This window comes from Dicentrarchus labrax, unplaced genomic scaffold (assembly GCF_905237075.1).
Source record: "Dicentrarchus labrax unplaced genomic scaffold, dlabrax2021, whole genome shotgun sequence".
Classification (NCBI taxonomy): domain Eukaryota; kingdom Metazoa; phylum Chordata; class Actinopteri; family Moronidae; genus Dicentrarchus; species Dicentrarchus labrax.
In genome coordinates, this window is record NW_026136710.1 from 22,082,647 (window position 1) to 22,103,370 (window position 20,724).

General features: G+C 42.2%; 1 protein-coding gene across 2 annotated transcripts in view; it reads right to left on the reverse strand.

The window, feature by feature from the left end:
• Positions 1 to 20,724, reverse strand: part of dcc (DCC netrin 1 receptor) — a 281,121-nt gene that overhangs the window by 23,761 nt on the left and 236,636 nt on the right. For both annotated transcript variants that reach the window (XM_051413496.1, XM_051413495.1), the window contains exons 26-27: positions 15,330 to 15,479; positions 10,572 to 10,880 (exon numbers count right to left, since the gene is read on the reverse strand). In XM_051413496.1, coding sequence (XP_051269456.1) covers positions 10,572 to 10,880; positions 15,330 to 15,479 — 459 coding nt within the window. The remainder of the gene's footprint in view (positions 1 to 10,571; positions 10,881 to 15,329; positions 15,480 to 20,724) is intronic.

Consider the following 20,724-nt stretch of genomic DNA (forward strand, 5'->3'; position numbering starts at 1 on the left):
TCTTGGTTTAGCCCTCCGCTAACTTGAATGGGGGATATAATGATTTAATTGTGTGGCTCTACTAGACTTTCCAAATGTTGTTGCACCAAATGGATCATATTCTGGTTGGACAACATCCTTTAAGTGCATGCAAGTCTAAATTTGAAGACATGGAAGAGACTTCTATTTAGCCAAAATGGCTCAACCTCAAGTCTGTGAGTGTCTTTGAATTTGTTCTTAAATTTTCTGTACTGCAAAATAGTCAATCATGGACTTGTAATCATAAAACTGTTCAAATTTTGACTCTTTAAACTATGCGAGAGATTTTTGACCGGATTATCCAAGTAACTAAACTCCCTTATAGTTCCAATGAATCTCAAGAACAGTTAATATACGCACAGTGGATTGATACATATCATCACTACACACACCCATGGTTTTATTTGCTCATTGATGACTGGTTTCCTTGTAGACTAATCAGGGCTTTGTAAAAAATGGTGAAAAATTGCTTTGAAACATGGTAACAGCAGCTGTACGAGTTTTTGTCAGGCAATTTACAAAAATAAAAACGGACATATTCCTACTCTCCGAGCAACCACTACCCCATCCGGGTCAACTGAAAATAACTGGCACAACGGATATGTCACTCACTTTTCATTAGTAAAAACAAAACAAAATAATGCCATCCCAGCATTAAGAGACTGAACTACATTTTGTTGACACTCGATTATTCAGATTTTGATTATCTGGCTATACAACAACACAAAGATACGATGATAAAATGATGATGATGAAATATGATGATGTAATTCACTTGATGTTGGAAAGTCTTTTTGGAATTTTTTTTATGAATCACTAGAACCGTTCCGAGAAAATTTCCTGCACTTGAAAAGCTAGCTTTAAGTGAAAATCTGTCCTTCAGAAAGTGAAACAGGTTCCTAAACAGTTTAAATCAGTAATCCTTAAAAACCAATGAAAAAAGGAGCTTCTTCACTGAAGAACAAGGATGTAGTGAAAGGAAATGTCTCTTTTTTATCCTCAAGTACTGGGTAGAATCTGCCTGCTTATGGTCTCCTACTGAGAATAAAGATTTCTTTCAAACCGTTGAATCATACTTTGCTGTAAAGAGCATGAATACTCCACCTCAGGATTCCAGCTGAGAGCAATGAAGACAAACTCCAAATACTTCCTTTATAACAATTCTTCCATTACATAGATGAGGTCCTCATCTGCTGTGGTTGGTTTACTTGTACACTGACAAAATCATATAGGCCTACTGCATACCTACATGTATGTAATATAAAGGGATTTCTGTTATCTATGGGACATTCTATGATTCTTCTTCTTCTAGTGATATTTCAAAAGATACACCTTTTAATAGACTTCACTGTCCTTGTTTCTTCTTTCCAATACATTTTGATGAAAAATCAACTACGTACATGAGGTAATGAAACTGGAAAACCAGATAAAGCCTACTGCTGTGAGAAACAGAGAAGAGGGTTACGCCCTGTAATAGTCCAACAGAGAGCGGAATAGGAGAGAAAACAGCTCTCCATGCACCGAGAGGCGGACACCACTATGAACACTAAAGTCTGTTAATTACTGAGTGAGTGAGTCATAGAGTTTCCTCATTGGCCGTTGCCCTTTCAAAATGAAGCATGAACATTATGTTAACTCCAGATTCTGTAGGTGCAACCCTCTATGGCTATCACTAGTGGGTTCATCCCTCATTTGAGCAGAACCTAAGAATCACGTTGTGTACAAGTTGAACAGAGACCAGACAATCGGCTGCCAAAACAGATTTTTCTTCAGCTAGTTAAGGGAACCAGTGGGGCGCACAGCTTAGAGTGCTGCGCCTATAGGCCCACTCGTAAAATCTGGAGTTACAGTAATTAACGTTCCACCCTAACCCTACCTACAAGCACACCCAATTCAAAAGAAAACAATTATCGGTCCATAACTCACCAATGCATCACAGCGCAACAACCCATCACAGCACATCATATGCACACAGAGGGTACAGACAGTACAATGGTCTCATAGTCACCATGAGGGAAATGAAACTGGAAAACCAGATAAAGCCTACTGCTGTGAAAAACAGAGAAGAGGGTTACGCGCTGTAACAGTCCAACAGAGAGCGGAGTAGGAGAGAAAACAGCTCTCCATGCACCGAGAGGCATGAGAGGGAGTGCACAGTTAAAGCACCCCAAATAATCAGTCTGACAAAACACTCAATACAGGATGAGTCATAGAAACACCACAGGAATCCTGCAGATTGAATCGAATAAAAAAGAGAAGGGGGAGTTAATAAATGATTACAACAGTTGTGATTATAATCACAATCTCTTTCAAATCAAACATTTTAAGATATGAGGGGAAAGCATTTTGACTTAAATGTAGCATAAGCATGTCATATGACATGCCACTTCAGTAAGAAAAAGTATTACTGGGAACATTTAATATCCAGAAATTCACATTACAGACACCATCGCTGATCATACACGGTCCAACCATATATTAGGTTTTGTTTAGAATCTTGTTTATATGTTATATATATGTAAATAGTTATGGTCTCAGCGACGGATGTGTAAATCAGCATTTGATGTAATCTAGTAACATCTAACGACATTGCGAGCAGGCTTTAGCTACTTTCCATTGAAAACTAGTTGCTTTCTACCTAGCTAGCACGCTACTGCTTAGCTTTCCAGCTGCTCAGACTAGCAGTGCACAGACAAAAACAGCCAAAGACTACTTTTCTGTAGCCTTGCTGACTCTGTAACAAGTGCCAGAAGACAATTGTGCTTGTGCTTGTGCTAACTCAGCTACTCCCATCTACTTGTCCTTTGAGGATGGCCTCATCTATAGCTTTTTGATCGGAGGCCTAATGTGAGATCTTTACATTTTTTGCCCCAGGACTAGTACGCAACATAGGACAGCCAATCAAATCAAGCAAGCTTTAGTACTTTACCACTTCCTTCCTTTATTGATGCCGTTTACTATGCCGGTAAATAGGTTAGACTGTGAGAGAGCTATGGAGCAAGGGTGTGGCGGGGGGGAAACCAAAGAAACCTCAGTTATCCACTTTACTTATCTAGAGCTTAATGTCTGCTTGTGTTGACGTTTTTCCATCGGTACTCATATTTGATTAGCCAGTCGCACAGGTGCACCAGCTGGTTTATCCCCGATGCGCTTTCCGAACCCGATTTTGAACCATTACAGAGCCCAAATAATTCCATATCATCATGATTTTAATTGTTCCTGTTCAGTGAAATTACATTTGAGATGCAAAAGTGATCATTCCCACTAATCAGAAATCACATCGCAATCACAACGTGTCAGAATAATCGCAATATGATGTTTTTACCATATAGTGCAGCCCTAGTCTCCGTGTGATCAGTGCCTAAGACTACCTGCGTTGTTTCTTCCATCTATCCATACTTACTGGTGTGTGGAGTATCACGACCTTACATGGGCTAAAATCTTTGTGTCTAAGTTCTTTATTTTCACAGTAATACTGACCTTGAGTGACTCTGAATCTCTGTAAATACGGTGTAGAAATCCCTGCCAGCCTCATTTCAGAATGAAGCAGAACCAAATGTGTTTGTATGACTTCTCAGCACGCTGCTGTCAGACCAGATCCAAACTGAACTGAGCTCCAGAAAAAAACATTTTGTGGAAAAAAACACAATGAGCTGCAGCAGTAGAGAGCTGAAGCAAAGGTTATACATCCACAGTGGAGAAAGCCATAAAAGACAGTTTCACGGTGCCTGGCTCACCCTAGGGGTGTTTGATAGAGAGGGATGGGGGTGTGTAAGGAGAGGCGGCTCGTCTACTCAGAAAGGTGGATATATTTACCAGACAAGCTGGAGTGGAGGTGTGAAACGCCCGCCGGGGGTCACATCAGTGGTGTCTGTCTCTGTTTCTGGGTCGAAGGCAAAGATGGAGAGATTTACAGCGATAGTGAGGATAGAGGGGGCGGGGTTATTGATCCTGAGGAGGGTTTGAAGTAAATACAGTTAAAGATGAAAAGTGTCTTTGAGGAGACATCGTGTCTCTGGAGGGAGACAGGCAACATCTACTCTGCTTCACACAGGAGTTTGGTGTTTCTTTGTCTGCCTGTTTTATCTTCTCTATATCTTCTGTCTGCCTGTTTGATGTCAACCTGTCTGTGCACCTGTCTACCTCACCAATGAAGTGCTCCCTCATTGGTCAGGAACATAGGTGCACAGACAGGCTGAGTGGTTAGGGTTTTAGTGAACTTTTCACTCTCACACTTTTCTCACTCTCAGAACATGAGCCACAATTGTATCTTTATCTCAGTATTTGTGCAAAAACTGAGAAATACAAATATTTACATATGAAAAGTATTTTCAACTAATCTCTTCAACACAAATTAAAAGTTTTTTCCTTATTTATTGTAAATATGTGGAGGAGATAAAAATTAATATACTTATGGTGAGTAAGTCAAGTTTGAAGTCCAGATAATTGCAATACATCATGAAGATCACTGTTAAAGAGTGGAAATCTGTTGATTTATCTCCAGCACATGTATGGTTCCCTCAGCTTGGGATTGTGGCAGTTTATGGGAAACTGTCTTTTAGAATTAATAGGTAATAATATCAGGTAGACTGATATAGTCTGAGATGGAACAGATACTCTACAGTATCACTATTTATAATTCTAACATAATATATTATAATTTTGCCTCACTACCTCACAAACTATCTCATAATTTTGATTTACCATTTGTCATTTTTTTGTCATTCCTTTTTTCCCCCAGCAGAAGTGGGCATCCATAAAAATAGGACAAAGACTACATTGAACTTTGTGATTTAAATGGTGTGACAACAGCATAAAGTCTGCAAACTGAAGGATTTCAGTGCACATTCTTGTCCACTTCAACACCTTTTCTATTTCTTAGTCTGATCAAATGCAAATTGAAGACCAACTCTGTCCTTTTGCACCCTCCTCAGCTTCAGCATACCTGAAAGGTTCAACATCTTTCATCCTTTATCCTCTATCTCCCATCTCCCTTTCTTCACGTGGTCGGTATTGGTGGTCATATGATTTTGAGATCAGAGGTTTCACCTGGATTTACCTGCTGCTCTCCTCAATATCTACAGCATATGGTCATGTTCGTGTTTTTGGGGGATTTTCTGACTGAGTTAATTGATTTTTTGCCATACAGAGATAAATCCTAATGATTTTGGTGACCTCCTGACCTTTCCTGTAGTGCCACCCTCAGAAAAAAACTGGTAAGGCTTTTGTATAGTGTGGTGTAATGAATGTTGCTGCCTCTGGAAAATAAGAAAAGGCCAAGCTTAAGATTTGTAAATGACTATAAAAAAATCCCTTCCTCTGTCCTACATGGTTGTCCAATTGCCACTGATAACTATTTTAAACTACCTTAAAGCTTTTCATTGGCAATAATGCGTGTCCTACGAGGCAAGATGAAGGCGTACACTTTAAAACATCCATCACAGCTGACTCTGCGTCTGCCTCCAGCTGTGGCTGAAATGTCTTTTCTCAGTATCAGACATTGAGTCAGACAATCCCATTACAGCTTCCAGCATTAAACCGCACATTCAGGCCAATTTAGGTGAGTAACTGCCCACCATCATACTTTGCTCTGCAAATGGGCTTTGGAGGCTCAATTTAAAGAGAAAGGAAGGTGTCAGTTTAAAAATTGATATAAAATGAGGGAGGAGGAGTGGAATTTTCTGTGGTTGGTGAACAAGAAAAGACCATTGCTTCAGCTCAAGCTCAGAAACAGCAACATAACTGTACATTGACTTGTTCAACTTCAGATTCTTTCATTCACTTTATCTCAAATTTATGTTTCTGAATCACATTTTGGATTATAATGGGATGTCAACCTTGTCTCAAACAAAATATGATTATATGTGACGCGTTCCATCAAAATGAGTCGGATGTCGCAGTGGCCCGTTTGTGTAGAAACACGTTTTTACAAGAAAATACAATTTTGGGCTATTTTCAGTTTTTACATGTTTCTAATTAAATAAAGTCTCAGCTTTCATACCATGTCAAAATTAATGTAAAATACAAAGGATAAATATAGCTAGCATAAATAAAACGAAACAGGTGTCAGAGTTCAAAACACCGGCTAGCGTGTTTGTGTCATCTATGTCATCTGTCAACTGTCAGTTTAGATAGACACAGACAGATTGACAGATTGACAGCCTAGACTTTTAAATTCAATTCCTGTAAGACATGCTACGACAACTGGATCGACCTTATTACGGACTATTTCACCGCACCGGCAGCTGAGAGTGAGAGTGACAGCGGCGGCTCGACCTCCGAGTCTGACTCGGATTTCGTGCTACCGACACCGGCCGGCTCCGATTGTGATGGCGAAGAAAGTGAGTGTGACGGAGGCCAGGAGGAAGATATTCCACTCGTGGCTGACCCGATGGTAGCATACAATGTCTCTGATTATAATTATGTAAAGCACTTTGAATTGTAAGTTTATTTATTTGACTATAAACTGTTTATAAATGTCTTTCAATTCATTTGGAATATGGCGGAATGTTGATTGCTATCTTTAGAGCCCTTTTTCTCAAAAACAAGGTTTGGTGACAGTCGACCTTTGGAAGGGCGTGTCTCATACAATTTTGGAGTAGAAAAATAATTTTGGTATCGCCATAAAGCTGAGACTTTCCTCTTTACAGCCATGAAGAAAACTCAAAATGTGTTTCTGGGTCAAAGTGACTCAAAATGATGGAGCAGGTCACATATTCTACTAATACGATGTGGAAATCAAATATTAGTTAGGGTCACTATTGTGATGGCCTTAAATTACATTGTTGGCTATACAAAGCTTAACACTTTGACACTGAAGACAGGAGTTTAGGTCCTACCTTTTCACACCACAATAATTTTCACACCCTGATAATTGTGGCCAAAATATTAACTGTAACTGTATTCTCACATACTTTTGGTTTGGTGAATCCTTGTGGGGAGTGACGAGGTCTTGACGCAAAATATCCTCGCTGAACATATTCCACATTCACATATGATCTATTCCAATTGAGTTGGATGACTCGCACACCTCTAGATCAGGCTCCTAAAACACTTGGTTCAGGTTGAAGAAAGATTATGGCTTTGGTTACATACTAAAAAAGTAATTGCATCCTGTCTCGTGCCTTTTTACAATGTGAAAAATAAATGACAAATAAAATCCAGAAACTTCGGAAACAGAACCCAGAAGTTCAGATTTTACTTCTTTTTATAGGACTCTTTCAACACCTGATCCAACATCAGGTATATTAGAGGAAGAACTAATGTCATGTACACCTCTTTCTGCAGCTTTCTATCCATCTTACAAGCTTGAGTATCCATCCTTAGTCTGTTCAGGTCTCTCTCTTTCTCTCTCTCTCCCCACAACAATCCAATTAAACCATGAAAACACCCCATTCTTTCCACCGAGGGAGTCATTCAGGCTCAGATAAACACACAAACAAGACCAACAATGAACATCAAACGCCATCGCTCCCAAGTCTGTTTTTTCCCCTCCTTGATAGAGAGATGGAAAGGAGGAGGAGGGGGAGTTGATGAAGGTAGGACTGCCCGGCTCTGGGGCTCTGCGCTATGGAAGGGGGGGTAGGGGGTCACAGGGTGAGCGGGGGGTCTCTGGGAGTCGAGGCGAGCGTCGCCGCGGGCTCGCTATTTGTGAGCTAAAGGTTTCCAGGAGCTGAAAATCAATGTTAATCTGAGGCCACCTGGGCGTGTAAACAGAACCATAATGGAACTATATACACCCACACACACATACACACACATACAAGTGATACGCACCTACAGAGAGCCAGAAAATGCAACAAATACACCTACACATAATGTACACATACTGTCCAGGGATCATGTGTACTGTAGGCGAGTGTTTTATTTTCTGTTCACACTGCTGCAGGCGATCAGAGAGAGAATGACACGCTGAGCCACAAAGAGAGATTAAAAAGATCTAAAAAAACAGATGAGGAATATAAAAAAAAATAAAGCAGACAGTGAGGGAATTAGAGACTATCTTTTGGAGGAACTGTGTTAATTCCTGTCCTGGAGGCTCATGGTTGTACAACACCTTACTGACACAATTCATGTCGAGATTTATGGAAGTATTGTCACAAACTGGCTGAGGGAATGTGACAAATGGGGGATCGTCCGGGATGCAAATCCAGCCTTAGTGTGACAAATCAGAAATTGGTGACTAATTAGTTTGTAATCCTTGTGATTTGTTAATGCTAAATTGAGTTTCAGGACTATAACAAAGTGTAGATTACTAATATTTAGCACTGTGAGTAAGATTTAGGGGAGTATCATGCAGTGATTGTCACATTATATACGTAGATGAAAACTTATTTAGGGGAAAGTCATGGCATCAATAGTTTTTATATTCTGTGTACAATGGATATCTATAACACAGTTCAAGGCAATCCACTTGAAATATGTCAAGATATTTCAGTCCAAAGTGGTCGACCATCACTAGAACCATGGCTGAAATAAGACAAGACTGTGGAAAGCCATATTTTCATGTGGGAGAGGGATGTTTTTTCAAATATAATGGAGAGAGAGTGAGCAAAGCTATCTGAGCCCAGATAAAAATACACGGTATGAACCAAATGAGGAAATTATATTCATATGCCAAAGTGATGCTATGAAAATAAAGTAAAATAAATATACAAAGATATTAGATATTTGTTTCACTGTAATATTAGTATTTAGTATTATTTATATTCTATACACGACTTTTGCTTTGGCAACATGTTTGATTTAAAAAAAATAAAGAAGGGGGGGGAGGTGAAAGGGAGAGATAGGGGTGAACATACGGAGAGGCAGACAGGTAACATAAAAAGAAAGAGAAAACAGAGTGAGGTCAGTCCAGATCAGATCCAACCCTCTGGCTAATGTCAAGGCCAGTTACAGTGTATGCTTCTACAAATACACACACACACATAAACACACCTGGGCAGCCTGGGGCTAACACATTTAGCTTCCCTGAATAAAATATCAAACAAAGTGCCGCTCAGCAGAGAGAATAGAGCTTAAACAAAGAGTCACTGGAATCTGACAAAACAATCAACAGCAAACTGGAACTTCAATATTGTTTTTGTCATCATGTGTGATAAACCTCCCGTATTTTCTTGTTTTCATTTTAAGCAGAGCAGTGAGAGCAGGCTGGAAAAAATTTCAAGGAATGAGCACTAAATGAAAAGAGCTCAATTCTAGGATGGCTACAATTTCTACTAGGAGTGAGGTTTCAGTGAAAGTTTGTTTATATTGAAGGTATATTAATTGGCTGGAATGTAATAGTTAAGCTACTTAATAAATTATAAAACCTTAAGTGTATTGCACAAATATCTTAATGCAGTAAAACTGGATAAAGCAAAAGCATTCTGTTGAATCACTGTAATCACTTAACATTACTGTCTCATGACTTAACAAACGTATCTCAACAAACGTATGTTAATTAAGATAACCCATTATATATCAGCCAAAACGAAGGAACAGTTCACTACTTTAGTCAACAAAACAATGTTCTTTGCTCTTCTTTCAATGAAGAAATACTCTCCAGTTCTCATAGAACTGATGCTAGCAGCATCCGCCAATGTCGTTTTTGAGCAAACTGTCACGTCGTCACACAAACCACACCCGTAGCTCATGCTGGCAAGCAGCACAGCTTGATGCCTGGCAAGATGGATTCAGATTCAGTTAGGGTTTCCCCATTCCTTTCAATAGTTGAGAGTTTTAGCCTTGTAGACATCAGAGGAACTTAACATACGTCAAATCACATAATGTAATTTAAGTTTATGTCACGTTATGTCTCATGTTATGCCACATCACTTCATATGTTATGATATGTTATGTAACATCAAGCAACATGCATTGACATAGTGGTTTCACCCTTGACTGCCAACTAAAGAGGATCAAAGACATCTGAAAGGGTCCAGAATGCACGGCACACTTGCAAACCGATGCAAAATGTTTTTCTATAAGGGCTCAACATTAATGTACTACTACTTTCCCCAAAACTATTGTTACTTGTCCCTATTCAAATCATTTTGTTTAATAGTGGTTATCAAAAACAGAGACCAGATTAGATACTTGATATGCCTTTCAAAAACAGCCCCATTTTATCCGCCTTGCACTCAAACTTGCAGCAAACTGCGCGATACATAGTTGGAGTTTTGCCCATAGCCCCTAACCCAACTAAACTCCTACTTCCCTGACAAGAAAAAGCTTGCTCGTACTTCAACTCATAAAAACGTTGCCTGCTGCAATTTTATCGTAAATGCCCGATCGGTCTTGAGCATGTGCAATGCTCAAAAGAGATGAGAAGGAAGTGAGATAGCTTATTCCTTAGCTACCTCCATCATCAGCTCCAGAAAAGCCTTTGCTTCATTCTTTTTTTTACCACTTGTCCAAACAGGCAAGTGAGATGTGACATTTTACTTGTCTATATGAACAAACACAATATCAACTTTTGCACTGTAGTTTAGTTGCAGATTTGGAAAAACAAAAAAAAAAAAAACCTGGGTGCGTCTTGACCCTTGATCTGTAAACCAAACAGCTGTACTCACTGGACTGTGGCATCATGGAGGTGTACACTTTGGGGTCGATGGTCCCCATTGGGGGTGGCAGCAGCGGGTTGGTGAAGCTTCGCAACGGGTGGGTGGGCCGGACGCAGGCTGTCGGGATGGTCCGACCGCTACCAGCCTGTGCCTCCTCTGCAGCGGCTGCGGTAACAGCCACAGGGGCCCCGGGCACCGGGCCGACCCCGGGAACATGTTCCCCGGGCGGGGCGGACGAGCCAGGGAGGAGGGGAGGGGTCTGTTGGGGTGGAGGCTGCTGCTGGAGGAGAGGATTGGCGGAGGTGTCTGAAGCCATTGCTGAGGAAGAGGGAGGAGGAGATGAAGGGAGTTCGTACAGAGGGGTGAAGTGGTAAAAAGAGATGACAGATGGATTTGGGGATGAGAGGAATGAAAGAATGGGAACAGAGAGGAGGGACAAAAGACAAAAAAAGACAAAACATTTTTTGAATCACAGTATTATTTGTAAAAAACACTAATTTGGAGAAAAGACAGAAATACACTGAATACATCAGAAAAACCAAATATCCTCATCATCATCATCATCATCATCATCATACATACATCGGAAAAACCAAACAGCAGAACTTCAAACGTGTGAATATTCTGCAACAAAAAGCTTCAGTGTTTTTTCACAGACAGCTTGTGCTTTGATGTCGGCAGCATTGTGTTGAGAAAATGGGCCCCTATTGTGTAAATTACTGCTGCAGGAAGGCCACGGGACTGAGAATGTGTTTCTGTCAGGAATGTAACATCTGTCTGTCTGTCTGTCTGTCTGTCTGTCTGTCTGCCTGTCTACAATGGGGTTTAGATAGACATTCCATGTTGGTCTTTAGTTTTCCATGAAAGCAAATAAACACATTTTGTCATTTAAACACTGAAAGGCTCATGGATTTTTAAAACCTGTTAAATCGCAGCTGTACAACTGAATAACTTTATTTAAAACATCAATCTTTTCCTCATGCGTAAAGACCCTGAGTTCTGCCAGGTTTGCAGTTTTGTTCTTTCTCCTTGTTGGAGTGTGAAATTTCTCGCTGGTGTTTTCTGTGTTGGCTGTCCAGTGTGTAACATTGAGGATCTATGGAGTCCGCCATGTTTCTACAGTAGCCCAAAAGGGACAAACCAAACACTGACTCCAGATTTTGCAGACCCCAGAGGTATACTTTTTGTCATAGGTGCTTTATTCTATCTTTCCAATTTTTCAATTTGTTCCTGTTGACTTCATATCATTGCTTTAGGTTTCTGTTTCAATTTGTGCTATTTAAAAATACCAAAGTATCAGGGTCCTGGGGTGTCCCAGTCAAACGCACCCAATTCCACCTACGCAGTTTTAATAGATAGAACTAGAGGGCTGCATTGGAAGGAAATTTCACAGGAGCAAACGGATCTGACTTCGCCGAGGGTGGGAGTGGGTGGTCAAAAAATAAACTGCAGATCCCTGAATTTGCACCCACCAGAAGGATGGAGACAAAGTAAAAAAAAAAAAAAAAGTCTGGCATTTTTCAAAATGTCTCAGTAATTACTGACAGTAAAATAGTGTCTTCTCAACTGCGGGACAGGAGAAGACACAAAATCTCTATTGTGCAGGTGGGAGTGGAACACAAACACAGTGGGCAGTAATGGTCAGGCCCCTCCCCCATCACCTCCCCTACCCCATCTGCCCGTTATATCACACTGGTGTTACTGTGATTGAAGGATTCATTCATCCATCCATCCATGGATACATTTTATATTTTCCAGACAACAAATACTAAAGAAGAAGAGTGAAGTGTAATAAACATAGAAGAGAGGAAGGGAGGATGTGTCTTCCTCTTTTTTCCTTAGCCCCAGTTTGATCTACTTCCACTCCTCCTTCCATTAGCACTGCCCACCCCTCTCCTCTCCATCACACGCCATATTTGACAACAAACCTCATATCCATCGCTGCAGTGATGGAAGGACGCAAGTAACACTGTTTAACAACACCTCAGTTGTTTTTGGCCAGCTAACGGCAGATAGAGTTAACAACAGTTACTGCATTAGTGAGTAGTTAAAACTATGGGTCCATTAGGAAACTCTGTAAATCACAAGATGCACTACCACCAGAGTAGAGCTGACCCTAATTTTCATGTGCCAGGAAGATGAAATTACATGAAATCAGATTTCCGATCTGGCCAACAGAGACGTATATATATGGCTACATGTGAAGGAAAGTGTCTTAAATTGTATGTGGAGTTCATCTGGATGCTAGCAATATAGGTCTACTCATCAAATCAACCAATGTTCCATCAAAAGGAAATATTCTTCATGTCTTGTGCTTAATTTTTGAAAGATTTCCCCAAAGACATTTTTGGCATCTTTGGAAACTCTTGGATCTCAACTGCACTTTAAAATAACGTTTTGTGGATTTAACAAAGTTTGGATGTGATCCGATCTTACCTTGGGCTACCCACGATGGAGTCGGTGTGAACAGTACAAGCAGCTTGAACCACAAAATATGATGTGATGCATCACTATAAGTAAGGATCAGAATCAGCTGTTGCTATCGAGAACACTCCATCACAATCATCAGGAGCAATTGATCTAAAAGAGATTGATTCAAATTCTGAATACCGTCATTAGCTGGGTGTGTTGGGCATGGAGCCCCCTGATTGGGTGTTAGGGTTTCACAATTGCTAGGAGTGGGAGTCCTTATGGACACATTCTCGATGTCTCATTGTTTGTGTGACTTTAAAGTTTATGTTATCTGCCTCATTAACTGCTTCTGTATCTCTCGCTCATTATATGCGCCTGTCATTAGCTGCCCCACCTCACACTCCTGTCAGCTCATTGTGAGTGTGTGTGTTCTGCCAGCAGTGATCAGCCCTCCCGGTGTGTCTGCTAATTCAATGACTCTGAAGCTTCTCCCCGTCTCTCTGCTGTTGTTAAATCACTGATACAAGCCGACCAGGAATTAGCCAATTACTGAATTACTGAATTACTGCTCCCCACCACGTCGTTTAGCATTTAGCTCTGCAGCAAAATGGGGCTTAAATACGTCAGGGAGGGGGAGGAGGGGAGCGGTGGAGAGAGATCTAGAACGATTAAGTGTTGCAGTGTTGTGTTTATTAAAGGTTAAGGCTGTGTTATTATTACGTGTACTATTCTTTCGATTAACAGCTGCAGCGGTCAGAGCATAGCACCAGTTATATTAGTGATACATTAATAAAAACCATAACTGCGATAACCACAGTATATGTTGGGATAGTAACAAAGACAAAGAAAAAAATGGAACTGTAGTATTGTTACTGAAATTTTATTAGTAATTAGTTACACTACTGGTTATCAAGGAAAGTAATGTTATTGCTAGTAATGCCTTACTGCCAACACTGCTAAGGCCTGCCCCTTAGTTACTGTTGCTAACCATGGTGAACTCTCTGTTCTTGCATGGCACATATACACAGTGATAACGGTAGATTCACCAGCAAAATTCGTAATATTTGAAACGATGATTCCTTCATTTCACATGTAGACAAAAGCAGATTGCGCCATTCTAGACGGCGACCATTGATTTTGCTGGGTAAACTGACAACTGTTGCTGGCAGAGTCTCTCATCTGTTGCTAGCTGGCTCATGAAACTACCATTTCAGACAACTCTGTAGATTGGGCCTTAAATATATGCTTGATGCCTACATAAGGCTACTTGATATCATGTTTAAAGACTGAAGGTAAAGCTGCAAGTCCCACGCAAAAGTCAGCATCCGTACCAGCTGATGTAGACATGGAAATAAAGAAAAGGATTGTTGTTACATTGCAGTGTAGGTTAGTCCTATTAGTAAAATAAAGGACCAGACTGTCAGACAGTCTTCGTTGTAACCCGGTGTGACTGATCACTCACATACTTGCTCATATTTTTAAACGTTATGTTTCCCTTTTAACATTAGAGCAGAAGTCTTTCAGAATGAAGAATAACTGATGTGTTTGGCATCAGTCTCGGGTAATCAGGGTTGCTGGAGTATAAAGCTCCCAAATTCAATTAGCCTACACTAAGCCACTTGAACTAATTTTAGCCTATGTTTAGCCAAAGGCTGTATAGGTAGTTTATTGTGACCCATATACATATCGTTGGTATTCTTAACTGTTATATATGTGGTTTTGGGAGAAACTGACAAACAAGCTATTCTATTGTTTAGGTATGAGGACATGTTACATAAAATGAAAGTAGCTGAGGTGATGTTCAATCTGGTTTTAGTGGTGTTTTAGTTTATTTACAGCTTTTGAATATATATTTATTAGGCCTGTTTCAAATTTGAATACATTGTAAGATATGGAGTACAGCAGTCCCTCCAGGAAGTTACAATGTTGTCATCGCAACAATTTGAGCAAATTCAACCAAACCTATGAATACTCCGTGACTTTGCAGTTTTCTCCAATCACTGCAACTTTTCTACAAATTTAACCAAAATCACTTCCTTGTTTCTAGTTGTCAAGATCAAGCAGACGTGCAACAGAATTTGAAAATCAGGCATTTTAGGCGGCAACGATTTTTAAAAAAGCCTGCAAAACCCTGGAGGGACTGGTGTACAGAAGTTCACAATTATAGTGGTTATTTCAATAGATGGTCAGTGACTGACTAAAGAGTGCTGAACACAAGAACTACAGATGTATGTGTTGTCTGTATAAGTCAGTAGTTTTAGTAATATGACCACTACCTGCTTTGTATCTCTGCCTCTATAATGGCAGTATCAGTAGTATTCTCAGAAGTATTAGCAGTAAGTAGTAATGCAGTACCTGGTGTGTATCCTCTGTCCACAGTCAGGCTGGGGAAAGGCATCGGTCTCAGGCTGAACTTGTTGTGAGTGAAGCCACAGGATGGTGAAGGCAGGATACCAGGATACTGAGAAGAGTCCAGAGCTGGCACCGGGATAGCACTGACCACCGCTGAAACAAACAGACAAAACCGTCAGTCACTAAAGGGCACGTCTACACCAACAACAATTAACTGTAACAGCAATGTGAGCACCCACACTGATGAACGGTAACACTGTATGAACAGTGGCCCCAACGCACTGCGTGCTCCAGCTGTGGCAGCAGGAAAATGTGTACTGATGAGCTGTTACTGCTGTATGTTGTGCAGAGGAACTTTGTGAACCCATATTCATATGGATTCCTTTTTAGTTTCTCAAAGACAAGAAGAGTTACCCTGAAATTTCACCAGGCACGGCTTTATGACTGCGTCTGCTACGCAGTTATGCTCTGTGATCTTCAAATCCCACCGAGAGCATTAATGTCTTCAGAGCTGCTTACCTGCTTGATGTTGTTTACGTGTGTATTTTGTCATTAAAGGATACAAAACGGTGCGTTTCACTACTTAAATTTTTCTCTGACTGACTTCTGGCCTGGTGCCACAGTGTTGATGTCGTGTGAAATTTGAACCAGAGTTTGCGCGGGGTATTTTATTTTGAAAATTATTTCTCAATGACGTTGCACTGAGCGCATAAGAGAAGCACTCGTTGTCGATGTCTTCAAATTCGGTTGAATAATATGCCATCTCTTTAGTGTGTATCCTGTGGAAGCACTAGTCTCTGTTGCGTTCAGTGCTTCTCTTATGTGCTCACTGCTTTCTTCCGGCAACAACGTCTCAGATTCACTTCACATCTCAGAGAGTTCGACTGGTCGCGTGACTGTTTTCCCAAGATGGCGCCCGGGTGTATACGTGAACGCTACTGTTGTTCTAAACTATCTTTTTAATAAACTGTCTGTACACTTACAAAGTTCTCAATGCTTCGGTTTACAGGTAGGGGCCATCATTATGCTACCGTGTAAGTGTGGTGCTATTTTGAGCCTTGTTAGTGGTATAGAAATAGCGATTTCTTTTCTCTTTACTCTGTGCCCCATTGACTAGCGTTATGAGGTAATTAGCGGTTTGTGCTAAAACCGGTCACGTTCGACTAGCATGAAAACATATCCCAGAGAACGGACGAACTCGGTACACATGTGTTATTAACCCCTAGGTTCATTTTGCGCTGGAATTGTTCTTTAAAGCAGGCAGCCGACAGGGATGTCTGGGTTTGGTTATTCAATGAAATAAATACCCAACAGAACAAGGCATGGGATGCTAACTCATATCAAATTTATGTAAAACTTTTAATATCTATACTCTTCCGGCGCAGGCGCGAGCAGGACGCTTATCCAGTAGCTCTGTGCGTGTCGTGTTGTTTTTAGTAACTTGAGTGTGTTTTTGTAAACTTTTAACTCTTTACATCACACTAGCTGTGGAGAACTCTATATATCCTATGGATACAATGACTTTTCACGGATAACATAGCGGTGGACATCTTGTTTATTCAAGGGAGAAGCTGCTTTCACGTGCCAGCATTTTCCACCCCATACCTGAGGAGCTGAAGAGGAGGCTGCAGAGCCGGAGCGAAGGTGAAGGCTAGGCTAGCGGCTAAGCGGTGGAAGTACAAACCCTCGGTTCCATCGATAGTAATGGGGAATGTGAACTGTCTGACCAACAAGACGGACGAGCTGGCTGCCCTTGTGAGGACGGACAAGACGTTCAGGGAGTGCAGTTTACTCTGCCTCTCTGAAACCTGGCTAACCCAGAACACCCCGGACGCTGATGTGGATCTACCTGGATTCACTACAGTGAGATTGGACCGGGACTTTGGACGTAGCGGCAAAAGCAAAGGAGGGGGACTCGCACTGTTTATCAACAACAGATGGTGCAACCAGGAGCATGTCAAAGGTGAAGGAGATCGTGTGCAACAGAGACATCGAGTTGCTAGCGGTAGGTCTCAGACCGTACTACATGCCTAGAGAGTTCTCCCACGCCATTGCTGTTGTTGTTTACGTCCCTCCGCGTGTGCACGCAGAGACCGCGTGTGATGTCATACACTCCACCATCGCGAGACTGCAAACACAACATCCAGACGCATTCATCGCCATCTCCGGGGATTTCAACCACTGGACTCCACACTGCCAGACTTTCACCAGTTTGTAAGCTGCCCCACCAGGAAGAACAGCACATTAGACCTCCTGTATGCCAACGTGAGGGAAGCTTACACTGCCACTCCTTTGCCCCCACTGGGAAAGTCTGACCATGACCTGGTCCTGCTCACGCCACAGTACAAACCACAGATCCAGAGACAGTCCATGACCAAACGCTCCTTCAGTTGTGGTCCCCATCAGAACTGTATGCTGCTTCCCCAACAACAAGGCAGAACAGAAGCTGCAGCATAATAACATGAGGGAGGTCTGGGATGGCATGAAAACCATCACAGGCTTCAAGAAGAAGGTTAGCATCACAGGACAGGGGGATGCTGGAAGAGCAAACCAGCTAAACCTGTTCTTTAACAGGTTTGATACTCCAGCTCCCACAACAAGCGACGGCCCACTTCACACCCCCACCATGTCCATCACCTCCCCCAATTCCACCACCTCAGACTGCAGACCACCGCCACCCTCCACACCCATGGACAGTTCAACCCCCCTCTCCACTACCATCACCAAGGATCAGGTGAGCAGAGAGCTGAGGAGGCTTCGTCCAAGGAAAGCAGCGGGCCCAGACAGAGTGTGTCCAAGGATGCTTAAAGCCTGTTCTGCTGAACTGGGGGAGCCACTCCAGCATGTCTTTAACCTGAGCCTGCAGCTGGGGAGGGTCCCAGTGCTCTGGAAGACTTCATGTCTCATCCCGGTTCCAAAGAAAAAACACCCCAGGGAGCCGGGTGACTTCAGACCAGTAGCACTGACGTCACACATTATGAAGACCTTTGAACGGCTGCTGCTCCATGTCCTTAGACCCCAGGCCCACCACGCAGAAGACCCACTGCAGTTTGGATACCAGGAGAAGGTGGGAGTGGAGGATGCCATCCTCTATCTGCTCCATAGGGCCCACTCTCATCTGGACAAGGTGAGCGGCGCTGTGAGAATCGCCTTCAACACCATCTGGCCGCTCCTGCTGAGAGACAAGCTGACAGAGACGAGGCTGGACCCACTCCTGGTGACATGGATTACGGACTTCCTCACGGAGAGACCACAGTACGTCAGACTGAAGGGCTGCATGGTCAGACACTGTGGTCAGCAGCACCAGAGCACTACAGGGGACGGTGCTCTCTCCCGTCCTCTTCACCTTGTAAATGGTAAATGGACCTGTACAGCGCCTTTCTAGTCTTCCGACCACTCAAAGCGCTTTTACACTACGTGCCACATTCATCCTTTCACCCTTTTCACCCTTTCACACAGATTCACTCAGTGACGGCAAAGTCCTTCGAACAGAAACTAACATTCATACACACTCACACACCAATGCACGGCATCGGGAGCAACTTGGGGTTCAATATTTTGCTTAAGGATACTTCGACATGTGGCACCAGGAGCCGGGGATCGAACCCACAACCTTCCAATTGAGGAACGACCCACTCTGCCTCTGAGCCACAGCCGCCTTCCAGTATAACTCCGGGCTCTGCCAAATGCAGAAATACTCGGACGACACTGTGATAGTTGGCTGTATCAAGGATGGAAGTACTGTACTTCCTGAGAAGGCTGGGGTCCTTCAACATCTTCAAAAAACTGCTGCAGATGTTTTACCAGTCTGTGGTGGCCAGCGTGCTCTTTTATGCTGTGGTTTTCTGGGGAGGAAGCAGCAAGAGGAGAGACGCTGGTCGACTGGACAGACTGGTGAGGAGAGCTGGCTCAGTAGTGGGCACAGAGCTGGACTCTCTGGTGACAGTGGCAGAGAAGGACCCTGGACAAACTGCTGTCCATACTGGACAACACCCACCACCCTCTGCACGACACCTTCACCAGGCAGAGGAGTGTGTTCAGTGGCAGACTGCTGTCCCAGTCCAGCTCCACCAACAGACTCAAAGACTCTTTCGTCCCCCTGGCCATCAGACTGTACAACAGCTCTCAGTAAAGGCAGGGAGGACAATAGATAATTAGATAATAGACAATGGACAATTTCTATCTGTATTTTGAACATCCATTTGCACTGTTTTACTGACTTCCATTTGCACTGTTTACTGTTTGCACCGTTTATTGTAGCTACTGCTAATTCTATATATTATATATATAGATATATATATCTATATATATAATACTTTATATTTTATCTTCTATTTTATTTTTATTTCTATTCTTAAGGTTAGGAATTTTAATTTTAGTCTAATGTATGTTTAATGTATGTTTTGTATTTTGTATGCTACTGGATACTTGAATTTCCCTTGGGATAAATAAAGTATCTATCTATCTATCTATCTATCTATCTATCTATCTAATATCAACATTAATCAGACGTGCTCAGTGATTAGCAACATTACACACAATGACATATAAGTGGGAGGGACTATTAGATATAGAGTAAGAGTATGTTAAAGCCAGTCACACAGGCAGTAAAGCAGTCAGCCAGAGCAGAAAGCTGCTGTAAAGAGAGAGGAGCAGAAACAGTCAGGAGAGTAGTCACACCAGACACAGTTCATACTGTGACCTCGAGAGGAAACTGCAGGGAGTCAAACTCCCAGAGACTGATTACACTGCCTCAGGTACACACACACACACACACACACACACGGAGGGGTGCCTCTTATCTTCTAAACAGGCTTGAAGAGACAGTGTGTGTATGGTGTGTGCATCCTGTGTGTGTGTCTCTCTCCTGCTGTCTTGTTGAATGCACCTCTAGCCATGCTGGAAGTGTGTTAATATTGCCTTTTGCAATGTTAATGTATATTTATGAAATGTTGGTGGAACCGGTCTATACTTGCTGTTTTCAAATTCCATGGAATGGCGCCGGCGACAACGGCAGCCTGTCATGGCAGCTCCTTTCATTGTTGTAGTTTTAGTGTGTTTTCAGTGTGTTTTTGCTATTTTGAACTCTTTTCTTACTTTCTCACTCTCTTACTACTTTGTTCATGTCGCCTAAATACTTTTTTGGCGTTTTTGAGCACTTTTTATTTTTTGTTTACGCTGGTCTCCATGGCGACGGCGAGTCGCATTGTTTACACCCTCGACCAGATGATCGCCCTGAGGTACCCGAGCATCCTGACTGGAGAGAGCTGAGGAGGAGACGGTGAGGCTGCAGAGCGGGGGGTTAAATGGAGGATGAAGAAGAGGAGCTTTAAACTCTACATCCCTGCAATCATCGAGCAGATACCGGACGCCATCGTCACCATTCCCGGCTTCCAGA